The sequence below is a fragment of the Pyxicephalus adspersus genome, chromosome 6, assembly GCF_032062135.1.
Source record: "Pyxicephalus adspersus chromosome 6, UCB_Pads_2.0, whole genome shotgun sequence".
Lineage (NCBI taxonomy): Eukaryota > Metazoa > Chordata > Amphibia > Anura > Pyxicephalidae > Pyxicephalus > Pyxicephalus adspersus.
The window spans coordinates 56,355,909-56,369,402 of record NC_092863.1 but is presented as its reverse complement, the minus strand read 5'-3'; the positions used below and the strand labels follow the sequence as shown (position 1 = coordinate 56,369,402).

Genomic DNA, 13,494 nt, shown 5'->3' with positions numbered 1-13,494 from the left:
CGAAAAGGCCATTTACATAGGGTTTGTTTTGTTTAATTCAATTGGGAAAATTGTGTTTGGATTTTTACCATTGATGAGCTTTAAGTCGCATTCTTTAACTTTGTAAATGTTATGTTCTAGGTTGGTATTAGTAATGGCTTTACTTGCACTGCTAGAGAAGTTTCTTTTGTTTCCAATATTTGGTTACACTTCTTAAACTTCCATTCAATAATAAGGCTTTAATGCATTTTCAGTGTTATTACTGTACATTTTGTTTCGTTTAAGGTGTCAGTGGCAGGTAGAAGCTAATGGTGCATTATCGCCTGCCCTCACCCCAAGTCCATCGCCTTTGCCACTTACCATCGAGGAAGACAGGGAGTTTACATATCCCTCCGACATACTTCTGCCACCAGCCTCAAACTACTTTGAGCTGCCCAGAATCAGACTTCCTCCAGGGATCATGATTAAACTAAGGGAAATATCAGGCCGTGCCCGACCTCAGTTTAGGCCAAGCATAAAGTAAGCTGTCTTTTAATCTTCTTTTTTTTTTTTTTTTTTTTTTTTTTTTCCTTACACTCCTAGTTATGTAGTCATCTTTTACCTCATCACTGTATAATTGTGGTCTATTAACATTTACCTGTACATTTTTATTAGGAAGAGGTTAAGACCCTGATAGAGCTTTTAGTCCAAATATCTAAACATTTCAGTTCAGATATAGAGAAATAACTTCAGCTGAACAAATATTGTCACCTCTCCTATTGTCCTTGCAGGATCTGCAGGTTGTTAGAAGCAGTAAGGTTTATCTATAGGTTTGCTAATATTGTTATCTACCTACTTGCTTTGTTCTATCTTGGCTACTAGGTATTGTTTATAAATTATTCAAATTTCTAGACTTTCATCTAGAATTGTAAATATGAAAAAACATTAGTAACTACTCTGGTCTAATCTGAGGACTAAAGTAGTTTTGTTAGTGCAGAGGGTATCGCTGTGCCCAGCTGAAGTGGACTGGGGAGAACCATGCTTTTCTGATGACCACCTCAGGTGACATGTTCTTCAGAATAATGCACATACATTCATACAGGTGTAACATTTAAAGTGTGTGAAGAAGCTGTGAAAAAGTACCACTCTTTTCATTTAATCCTTCTTACTTTGTCCATTGTAGAATATTCAGGGCTATTTGCTTTCATAATAAGCTCAATCTGGTTACTTTTTGTGTCTGTGTTCAGATGCTTTTGCTGGGATGAGAAGTGATGAGCATTTGATATAATTGGGAATAAAAAAATACCCTGTTCCATTGATTTTATATGTAACATAGCTGTCTTTTTTTATATAAAGGGAGGTTATCCAGCCAGATGTGATGGAGGAGATGGTGGTGTCCTGTGTCATTAAACACCTGAATTTGGTTGATGCCCTTCAGTCCTTGATAAACTATCAGTACAGGGAGGAACATCTTGAGGAATATGACTTATTGTGTAAAATAATGGGAGAAACCTTTAAGAAGCTGAATGCTATGGAAAGACAGTTACAGGTGACATTTAAAAATACCATAGAGAGCACTGAAATATTATGTTTTAAACTGTATAAATCTGTTTCAGTCCTTACTGATCCTACCTTGGTGTTAGTGTGTGCGCACGTGTGTGTCATTTTTTTCCCCATAAAAAATGTTATGCTAAAATGTGTACTATTTGTGTGATCTGCATTTGATAGAGCGTAGCGGAGCTAGAACAAAAGTGGCAGAATGAAGTGGAAGATGCTCTAAATGGAAAACTAGAGAACAATGCTCCATTCTTCTATGACTATCACTATAATGAGGTATAGAAAACCACAGAATACATTATGTTTTAGGAATATTGCTCTCCCCTATTTTTTGCCCTAAACTTCAGCTGCAATTGTCTTTTTAATATGTTTTCTGTATTCGTAACCAACAGAGCAAAATTAAGGAACTGGAGCTCTTGTGTTCAATGAAAGAAGTACTTTTTGATGGAGGTGATCCTGAGAATATGGTTTTAGCTCTCAGGTAGGCAAAATTGACAGTACTATTTAAATACGTTTCTCTTTTTAATTTGTAATAGTGTTATTGATAGATGGATGATCTTTATATATAAAGATGGTCAGTACAAAAAGTTGTTTTTTGACTGATAAAAATGATCATATATAAGCAATTAGTATATCAAGTACAGCTGCATCAAACATGTTTAAAAAAAAAAAATATATATAGCTATAGTCAGTCTATGTTTGACATTTTGGCTAACTGCAAATTTATTATAGTAATGTAATAATTTAATGTAATTGGGTTTCAGTATCCCCACCCATAACAATCTTTTGGTGCAGCAATGCTTGGTTTCTTAATTGCCAATAGGACATATAATTGCCACTCTTTTCAATTTAGTATGTCCCTGGTTTTTAGTTCTTGAAAAGACATTTAATGTCTTTGAAAGCTCTCCATATGCACATGAATTTTTAATCCTGCAACCAGTATAGAGCCCAGTTATGTACCAGTTAAACAGGCCAGTTTTTCCTCTATCCACCCTATTACTCGCTAAACATTAAACATTTTCTGTAATCTGATGTTTTGAAAATACAGGGCCATCAATGTCATGTAAAAGTCAAACAAATTGAGCATTAGTCATCATTAATGCTTGTTTAAATAAAAAGGTGCCTTGAAATGCTTACTGTTAGGGTATTAACACACCTTTTACGTAATACGTGAAGTAAAACTCTTTTTAGCTTTATTTGGAGTGACAAGTAACACAACTGTTTATAAAGCCTTATAAAAGGATCTTAGTTTATCCTGGAAGCTTGTATCTCTAAAATCTTAAGTTAGATAATAATAGATATCACTTAAACTTTCTTCATTGATGGATGTATAACATGGGACAACATTACTACTGCTTTTGTTTTCATCAGAGAGAAATTTTTCCAAGAAGTAAATTCCTTGACTCAGAAGCCCTCCCATCCAATGGCAAAAACAAAAACATTGGTAAAGAGTTTGATGAACCGTGCAGAGTTGCTTTTGCATGTCACAATCGCAGCACAGTCTGGCATCACCAGAAGCATTTCTGGCACACCAACAGAGCCACCAGGTATATGGAAAACTTGACTCAAACAGTGATGCCTACATCCCTTTTAAGATACCATCATCCATGATTTGTTAACTGCATACCTAATTGTTTTAGAGAAAAAGTCATATGATCCATATAAGTAACAAATGGATTTCTATATTTGACTCTCAAATTATTGTTCCCCCCTCCTATTGTATACTACTCTCCCTTGGGGGGTTGGGGGAGCAGGGGACCTACTATATATATATATATATATATATATATATAATCTTTGCAAAATATGGTTAATAGTTAGGGAAATTTAGGTGGTTTGAGTCAGGGGCTAGAAACTAAGCAAGATATCAGCTATGGTGACTCAGCAGAGAGTTCAGTAGAATAGGCTCAGTTTTATTATAAAATATGTACACACCACATGATTTTCTAATATTGTTACTGTTTTGTAAAACACTTTTTAATGTGTCTGTTGGATATTTTTCAGCTTGTAAATCTATTTCTGATGCCAAAGCAATATCTCAAGCAATGCGTCAGCCAGTATTTCTCCGCAGCATGTCAGCACCCTCTGACCTGGAAATGATTGGGAACAGTGACCTGGAGTTTAGCAGATCAAATTCAAGGTAGAGATTATCTTTAATTGCCACATATATCATCTTTAGTGTATACAGAAGGCTAATTTTCCTCTTTTTTTGGTTTCTAATTCTTTGTTACTTAACTGTTTGTGTAAAATGACGTTTACCTTTCAAAATATTTGGTATTTTGCAGGAGACGTAATGTGACTAGCCATAGAAGCAGCTCTTTTACATTGCTGCAATCGCTGGCCATTGAAGATAGTAGGGACAAGCCAACTTACAGTGTCTTGTTAGGTCAGCTGTTTGCATTCATTGGCACCAATCCAGACCAAGCGGTATGTCATACTGTACTTTACACAGCATGTTCTTGACTTTGAGATTGGGAGTTGATTTTTTAAAATAATTCTTTTATTTACATTTAGCAAAAGTTACCATAGTATAGCCTTTTCTGATTATTTTCTTTTTAGGTATCAAGTAGTAGCTTTTTACTTGCTGCTCAGACAAGGTGGCGCCGCGGTAACACACGCAAACAAGCTCTGGTGCACATGAGGGAATTGCTAACTGCTGCTGTTCGGGTTGGAGGAGTAACACATTTAGTTGGGCCTGTGACTATGGTGCTGCAAGGAGGACCAAGGTCGGAGATCATTCTTATGCTTTTTTTTTTTTTTTTTTCAATATTGCATTTTTAATAACTGCTAAGTTGAGCCTAATCATTTTAATATTTTGTTGTTTTCAAATTCTAAAAGGGTATCTTTAAAACCATTGGAAAATGTGATCCTTAAGTGATGTTTTTATTACAGGATTGAGGAGTTGACATGTGGCGGAATGGTGGAACAAGTTCAGGAAGCTTTTGGGGAAACCATGACTTCAGTGGTGTCTCTGTGTGCCCGATATCCTATCGCCTGCTCAAATAGCATTGGTCTATTGTGTACCATACCCTACACGAGGTTAGGTCAATCATTTAATATATGGTTTTATGGAACTGTTCTTTAAAAAAAAAAAAAAAAATTAAAAGCACAAAAGTTTCTCTTTATGGAAACTGGATAACACTGGGGAACAATTTTGAACAAGTTTTTTGTTGACTTCAAGTTTTAAGCTTATTTACACTAAATTAGGTACGCTGATTCTGAAAGTGCAGTTGGTGTTCTTCTATCACAGGTTTTTTCTCTACTGCTTAAATTAATGCGATTTTTGTAGTGTGGATTTGTATAGGCTATTCATTTACACGCAGGACAGTGTGGTCAGAGTTTGTGTGCTGCTGTACGTAGTGAATTAGCAAAATGTATTTTTCTACTTACACACGTGTCTCCTTTCTTTCAGATCATGTCTGGCTCTGCTGTTTCTCGTCGTAAGTGCCTAAACAACCCTGATTCATTTTGGTATATCTGTGGCAGTTTCACCATTCTCAGCCAAAGGGCAAACATCAGCACATTTCTAGAGCAACCTATTTGGCATATTTCAAAGTTAAACTTGGTGATCAAGATAAGTCTTGGGCCCCTCATAAGGTGTGCAAACAGTGTGTCAGGGTTTACGGATGTGGACAAAGGAAACACATGATAAGATGCCATTTGGTATACCTATGGTTTGACGAGAGCCAGGAGATCATTTCAGTGACTGTTACTTTTTGTATAGTGAAAACTTAAGGATTAAACAAGAAAAATAAATGTATCCTAGTCTACCACCGGCTATACGCCCAGTGGCTCAGATGAAATCCCAGTGCCGGTTTTCGTTTCACTACCCTCTCTTGAAGAACATGATTATGGTGATGAAATAGGTAACAACAATAATGAAGAGTTTAAAATTGAAGAGGACTCTGTACGTATGGGATTTGATCACCAAGAGTTGACTGATTTTGCACGTGATTTGGGACTATCCAAGAAGGCTTCAGAACTCCTAGCATCAAGACTGCGTGAGATAAACTTACTTGAAAAAGGAACGAAGGTATTGTACTTTCGAACCAGAGAAATTGCATTTCTGCAGTACTTTAGAACTCAAAGTGGCTTTGTGCATTGTCATAACATACCTGGTTTAATGGAGGAATTGGGAATTTCAATCTATACCTCAACTGAATGGCAACTATTCATCTATAGCTCAAAGTGGAATTTAAAGTGTGTCCTTCTTCACAATGGCAACATATTTGGGTCAGTCCCAATTGGCCATTCAGTTTCTCTTTGTGAAGAATATGCAGACATAAGGAGAGTCATTGAGTTTTTGCAATATCACCAACACAATTGGGTCATCTGTGTTGACCTTAAAACGGTATGCTTCCTTCTTGGTCAGCAACGCTGATTTACCAAGTATCCCTGTTATCTGTGCATGTGGGACAGCAGAGCTCGTGAGAGACATTGGGTGGAAAGGAATTGGCCTCCAAGATTTGCCCTAAAACCAGGTGATCCAAACATTTTACATGAGCCACTTGTTGATAGAATATTATATTTCCGCCTCTGCACAGGAAACTAGATCTGATGAAGCAGTTGGTAAAGATTTGCCAATTGAAGGAGACTGTTTCAAGTACATCCTTTTGGAATTTCCTAGCCTGTCATTTAAAAAAATAAAGGCCGGTGTGTTTGATGATCCACAGATTCGGCAGCTCATCAAAGATGAAAATTTCATCAGGACAATGTCAGAAGTCGAAAAGAATGCTTGGTTATCATTCAAAGCCATTGTCAAGGACTTTCTTGGAAACACACGGGCAAATAATCACACAGGAATTGTCCAGAAACTCTTGGAGAGCTACAAAATGCTTGGTTGCAATATGAGCATCAAGGTGCATTCAGGAAAAGCTTTAAGCATAAATTTTTACCTTAACTGCTTACCCAATTTAATTTTCAAATGTTTTACTGTAAAAAAAATGTCATAGAGTAACAATAAATCCTTTGTATGAACAAAAGGAATTTAAATAGTACATTCAAGTTATTATTTCAGTTTTTTTTCATTTTATGTAAAAAGTTGTATGTAAAAACTGAATGTGATGGCAAAAAACTGGGGTCATTTCTGGCTTCACCACCCAAAAATTAGTAAAAAACAAGTGTAAGATCTAACTCAACAAAAAATGCGTTCCCCAGTTTAATAAACCAAATAGTTCTTTATGGGCCACTGTTTTAAAGGTTACTCTGTATTTCATTGTATACCCAGGTAAAACACTAAAAAATATCTATTCTGCATTTCTCTTATTCACTGTATGACTGTAGTATGTAACCTCCGTGTAAAAAGATAGGTCTTTACTACCACTTGTAACACTCTTTATTTTGTTGTTTCATCAAAAGGAGTGAAGAAAAATGTTTGGTACGAAGTGGATTGGTTCAGCTCATGGACAGGTTGTGTAGTTTGAGCAACCAGTCAGAGTCGAGTTCAAGTGAAAAACAGACCAAAAAACAAAAAGTGGCAACCATGGCGTGGGCAGCCTTCCAAGTGCTGGCTAACAGATGTGTGGAATGGGAGAAGGAAGAAGGTTGGTACTGTTTTTTTATTGTGTAAACATCAATGTTTATAATTTGTTAAATATTTAATAACAAATTTAGGAATAATAATTTTGATCATAGTACACTTTATAGGTGGTTCCACAGAGGCTGTCCATTCAGGTTTGGCTCGACAGGTTTCCACCCTCCTTACCAACCATCTAGCAAGAGCCACAGAATGTTGTGGAAACCAGGCTGCTGGGAACGATGCCCTCCAAGATGTCCTCAGTCTTCTGAATGACCTTTCTCGGTAACTTCCATACGAATGCATGCTCCCGCTGTTTTTAGTCATACTTTACAGAAGACCTATAAAGGACAAATAGAGAACCCCTCTTTTATTTGCAGTTTGCGTGACTCAAGAAGTAATGAAGTATGAAACCATACGTTTCTCTGCAATTAGGGTTATTCTACAGGGGGCTGCACTAACTGCTTCATGAGTTCCAAGACATGGTGACATCAAGCGACTGACTGGTTAGTCAGAGCTGTCCTTTTTCTGCCTGACCAGTCTTGCTCATAGTGTCAGGAAGTGTAGCAAGCTCTTGTTGGAGTAGCATGTGTATAATTACTTAGAGTCAGCTGACTGCCGGCTCCTTGCCAACTTTACTCCCACGACCACCACTGATAGAAACAGACTCTCAAACTGAACCAGTAACCATCTTTTTGTGAAGGCAGTTATATGGTGCTTTGCAACTTCCTTGGAAAGTTTCCATCTCTCCAACGCCATAAAGCATCCATTGATTTGAATTGACATATACTTTCGTGACTTGGATATGTCCATTCAAACTAATATACTCTTCTTATCCGTTCAGTAACTGCAGACCCCAGGAAAGAACATCCAGGAATGTAATTATCCTATGTATCTTATTCTACATATACATTTTGTTCTGGGCTGTTAACAGTATTACATTGCTATCATATATAAAACCCCTTTTCCCTGATTGGAATAAGTTGGAAGTCCTGCAGATGCTTTTAATTACTCTCTTTCACTGCGATTTTTGTAATTCATAACTTCTGTTTTCAAGCTATTTTCCAATCTCAATTCTCCCCTGAGGAAGCCCAAGGGCAAAATGCGTCGGAAACTTGAGACTCTATTGAAATTTATGCTGAGATTATACTTGAAACTTGTGAAATGTAGGCAATCTAAAATACCACTAAGGATTAAAGATAGGAACCCCACTTGTTACCCCTTCGCCTACACTATTACTTACAATATATAATGTCTCTATATACATACATACATACATACATACATACATACATACGACAGAGCTTTGTGCTTTGGGGATATATGAAGGTTGTTTCACAGTGGCTGTGATAAGTTTTTGTACAGCTTAATTTTAAATATGATTAATATTTAGATCTGTGATGCAAATTATGGCTACACTTACTATAGTGATTTTTAAAAATAATGTATGATATGGTTCAGTGTTTAAATAATGCAGATAATTTATCAGCCAGCAGGTTTTTGTTTTGTTTTTTGTTTATTTTTTAAATAATGATTTCTATTACTTTCAACACAGGAGTCAGATAGGGAAGGCAATACTGAGCCAACCAGCCTGTGTTTCCAAGCTCCTTTCACTGCTTTTGGATCAGCGTCCTTCTCCAAAACTTGTCCTCATCATTCTTCAACTGTGCAGGGCTGCCTTGCCACTCATGAGTGTTGAGGATTGTGAAAATGTGGAGCTTCCTCCATGGAGTTACTCTTTGCCATCACTGAATAGTGATAAAGAAGATCCCAGTGACCCAGCCTCTAAGATTGCATCTTTACTGTTAGCTAAGCTTGCTGATTATGTTGTTCCAGGTGACTATGCACACATTTCACTTTATTAAACTTATAGACTATAAAGATATATTTACAGTTACTTTTATTTTCAGAAGATGTTTTAATATTTCACATAGCAAATTAGAATGAGATTAGCAAGCCAGGATCATGTGGGTTTTAACAATTATTACCAATAGTACCACTGGTGTGGTTGTGTGCCAAAGCCTCTAGCGTCCAATAGTTGGACTGTATAATAGGCTTGAATAAGAGAACAGGCTTTTCAAGGCACAGCTATATAGTTGATGTATAAAAATCATAATGTTATTAGAATACAAATAGAGGATATTTAAAAAACATACATTAGATCCTTTTCTCTTATTTAAGCTTAATATTTCACATATTATGCTAGAATGGGGCGTCTATCTTTGGCCTTTCAGCTAATTGCATTATTGAATGCAAGAACATTTTACAGGTCTTGTGTCTTAACATTTCTGTTATCCTCAGGTACTGTACAATGATTTCTGTATAAAACCAAAGTCATATTTAAAATGCTTGGCCAAGTGCTGCTAAATTTGTCACTGAATATAATAGAGGTGATAAATATAAAGCACTTATGAGTTCACACAGTGTCCCTGAATCATGTGGTATAAAAAGAGAATAAAAGCTGCTTAGAATAAAGAAACGGCTGTCTAACATTGTTTACTTTTATTGACTCTTGGGCACTTTTAGAATTGAAGGGGAGTGGCAAATAAAATAATTCCCCTCACCTCTTTCCTGAAATGTATTTGATGTCCTGCTAGCTGCATGCGATTTGCAGTCCCTTTTATTTGGGGACAAGGGGTCTGCTCAGTACTTTACAGAAGGATTACACAGTTTCATATGGAATAATTGCATTCATTTCTGAAAGATTGTTCATCAATGTAATTATTTTTATGGCAGACATTAGGTTTATTTTCTTTTGTTGCAGGATGCCAGACTGTTCTTTCTCCCACTGCTTCTGAACCAGACAGCAACTTATCTAAAACTAGTCCGAAAAACTCCCAAAAAGGCGACAAGGATACTGGGGAGGAGAGTGAAGCTGTAGATGGCAAACTGTCAATTTTTATCCATAAACGAGAAGACCAGTCCTCACATGAAGTCCTGCAGCCTTTGCTTAGGTAACACAGTAAAAAGGAATTCAATAACAATGAATAGCTGTTTCATTTATAACAGAATAAACAACAAAGTTTATATTGTGTTTGGAATTTGCATGTTTAGCACATTTTACTTTATCCCCCAGTGTTTCTAAAATCTACAATATTGTTGTATTTTTAGTAGCTCAGAAGGACGACCATTTCGTCTGGGCACTGGTGCCAACATGGAGAAAGTTGTGAAGATGGATCGAGATATGACTAAAGTTAGTGTTCATGTTTTCTATTACTTGCTCATACAATATGATGACTGTAAAGGTGCATATTTTAGGACATGAAAGTGATAATAAATATATTTGAAAACACAAGGACTTGGTGTGTAGTGGAAGGCTGTTTGCTTCTGACATGTTGGAGTTAACAACCCATACTACTTCTCAGAAATTGAACTATTCATGTTTAAAGAAAAGAGGAATTATGGAAAATAATTGATGGTGAACAACACATCTTTATATTTCTTTTTTGCTACTATATAGTATGGTAATACTATATAGTATATATTTGCTATTAAAAAAATGTATTATAAAAACAATAGTGTTATTTAGATAATTATGTATGGGTGTTCTCAAGAATATACAACAGGACAATAGTCTTTTATGAAAGCTTTTAGAAACCGGCAATCTTGCTACCTCGTGCAAATTGTTTTTGGATTAAACTCAGAAAATAACACTATAATGTTACCATATGCAAAAACTGATAAACACCACTACACTATCATAAATATTGACCCTCTAGTTTTTAAAGGTTATTGTAATCCAAAATGTTAGGGGTAAAATAAAACTGCCAGCAAAGTTGTTGTTGTTTTTTTTTTTTTTTGCCAAAAGGTGTCTGCTTTGTGCATATTTGATTAAGATTTTTTTAAATTCATTGTGATTGTATTGTGGCTCTTCTATAGAGTGGCTGCTGTGAAGTGATCACTGAAGAGACTACTGCTGCGTTACGTAAAGCCACCAAGTGGGCCCAGTCTGGTTTAATTGTAAGTGTTGGACCTCCAGTGGAGACAGTAAGTCCTGAAGCTGCCAGTGGTCTTTCTACTGGAGACAAAAAGAAAACTGCTCAAACATCAATCTGCAGAGAGAGAAATTCAGAGCTTGCCAGGTACAAAGCATTTCTGCATTAAATTTAACTTCAAGACATCACCAGTAGAGAAGTAAATACATTTTTCATTCACTATTTTTTTCTTTAGAACTGATCCTGTACGTCCTTTCATCAGTGGTCATGTTGCAAATAGCATGGCTGCAGAAGTAATTGCTTTGCTCCACAGTTTGCTGATGGCCCCTGAGTCTAATGCAGCACAGATCTGGACAACAACTGCAGAAAAGGTATTATACTTGGTTTGATAATCTGTGTTTTGTACATTTTTATTTATTTCCCAACTACATAATCTTGTGCTTTTTGTAGTGCTTAGTACTACTGCATTGATCTACCTGAAAAAGAACAGATGAAAGACCATTTTTTTTATTCAGCAAAAAATGTTGAACATGTGTATTGTATTTAGTTATTTGTGTGACATTTCTCACTACAAAAGTGGAAGTGGTAGAGCAATAGCACCTGGTCAGATATAGTTAATGCCACCCCATGGTTTGAATATATAAAATAAAAATTTAATAGGAAAGCTAAAGTGAACTTATATTGTAAAAAGTGGTCATAAATAATTACAAAAAATATATACAGAAATAGATTAGGTCTTGACCCATTAACATATTAGGTAAACTTGGACCAATAATCTAGACAATTTGATTCCCTGACTGTATGGTATTAGAGGGTTCACTGAGTTAAAGTATAACATCTTGGCCCGACGTGTTTTGCCCGTATCGGCTTCCTTGGGATATGCAGAGATCTTTAATGGTTGTGTGACCCCAAAAAAAGTATCAGGGATAGTAAGTTAATGATGTTAAAGGTTGAAGGTAATCTTCCTTCTGAGTTTTTTCTCATTGTTGGAGTGTCATGCAGAGTTCCACAGCATGGAGGAGCTGGTGTGCAAGGTGAAAGCTTCTTACAATATAAGTTCACTTTGCCTTAAACCCCAGCTTTCTCTCCTTTTTTTTTCCTTTTTCTCTTAAGCATTCTTTGTTTGTCTTTAGGGGTCCTGTCCCGTGCATTCTTTAGCATTCTTTGTTTGTCTATACAGGTCCTGTCCCGTGCCCTAATGCATATCCCTCAGCTGGGCAAGTATGCTGAGAGCATCTTGGAGAATGGTAGCGGAAGTGGTCGAAAACTAGCCAAGCTGCAAGGCATAGCTAGACAAGCTGTAGCAGCCCTCTGTGCTCTTGGAGGGTTCAAAGAGACTATCAAAATCGGTTCAGAGGTTCAGGTAACATGATTTACATATGTTTAGTATTTTAGGTTTATAACAATGACTTTGTCTAGACATGATACACAATATATAGCACTAATATTACTATTTAATTACACCCTAATATTTCTTTATCTCTGATATCAAGTTTTATATTTGTTTTTAATATAGGGCCTAATACATAGTCTAGTTTTTTCTTTTTTTTAATTTTGATCTGATAAGTAATGCATTAAAACATTGACATTTAGAGTGAATTCAACAGCTGGCCACCATCAACCTGTTTTCTAATCCTGATCAGACAAAGAGAGTACCCACATAATGTTGGGCACAATGACAGATGGAAGTTGCCATCTGCCCTGTGGTTCACCCCACAGTTTAGAGGGGCAGGACATTGTGTGTCTTGTTTTATGATTGCCAGCTCCATGATATTGATATAGAAATACATGTGTACTAATATTGTGGTATATAATGCCCTAATAGCCATTAGAGAAATTCCCTGCAAAAAATTAGAACCATGCTTAGGACATAATTTAGTACCGATTTACCTAGATACATTTGTATAAATGATAAAAAAAAATGTACTAGTTTTATTTGGAGCTATGTTCCTGAGCCTGTGGACCAGACGACCAAGCCTAATATTTTGCACTAGGTTTATTTATTCATTTATTTATTTTTATTTTTGTTGAGCCACATTACACTTCTACTTGCCACATAATTATTTGGGTCATACTTTTGAAGAACCATCCTATTGCAGTCATTGGGCCTGATTTGGTAAAGTTCTTCAAGACTGGAGAGGATAGAACATGTGTGATCCAGCAAAGTTGGAATGGATTTCCTAAAAATAACTTATTAGTTGGCAAATGTTTTCAATCCTGGGCCAGATCTATTCCAGGTTTGTTGAAAAACCCAGGATCATCATCCATTTTGTGTTGTTTTAAAACAGACTTGAGAGGATACTGGGGTTTTTTTCTGTGTGTCTGCAATATGCCACCAATCCTGCTACCCATGTGCTCTCCCTTCCCTCTTGCCAAGTCATAATCTATTCTTACAATTTACATTCTCAGACCAAAATGACTTACCCCCAGTCACAAAAATATTTTTTTTGCAGTCTGCATGAAAATTGGAAACTGACATGTTGTAACCTTTTTCACCAGTATGTGGTAGGAATTTCATAAGGAGAATAT

The 13,494-nt window shown here is 36.2% G+C and overlaps 1 protein-coding gene across 1 annotated transcript in view; it reads left to right on the top strand.

Annotated features, from left to right (window-relative positions):
• Nucleotides 1-13,494, top strand: part of HECTD4 (HECT domain E3 ubiquitin protein ligase 4) — an 89,607-nt gene that overhangs the window by 42,794 nt on the left and 33,319 nt on the right. The window contains 17 exon segments of the mRNA XM_072413941.1: nucleotides 265-498; nucleotides 1,315-1,507; nucleotides 1,687-1,791; nucleotides 1,908-1,996; nucleotides 2,887-3,062; nucleotides 3,520-3,655; nucleotides 3,801-3,942; nucleotides 4,075-4,241; nucleotides 4,408-4,554; nucleotides 6,874-7,058; nucleotides 7,162-7,315; nucleotides 8,586-8,866; nucleotides 9,795-9,984; nucleotides 10,142-10,223; nucleotides 10,910-11,112; nucleotides 11,201-11,336; nucleotides 12,146-12,328. Coding sequence (XP_072270042.1) covers nucleotides 265-498; nucleotides 1,315-1,507; nucleotides 1,687-1,791; nucleotides 1,908-1,996; nucleotides 2,887-3,062; nucleotides 3,520-3,655; nucleotides 3,801-3,942; nucleotides 4,075-4,241; nucleotides 4,408-4,554; nucleotides 6,874-7,058; nucleotides 7,162-7,315; nucleotides 8,586-8,866; nucleotides 9,795-9,984; nucleotides 10,142-10,223; nucleotides 10,910-11,112; nucleotides 11,201-11,336; nucleotides 12,146-12,328 — 2,803 coding nt within the window.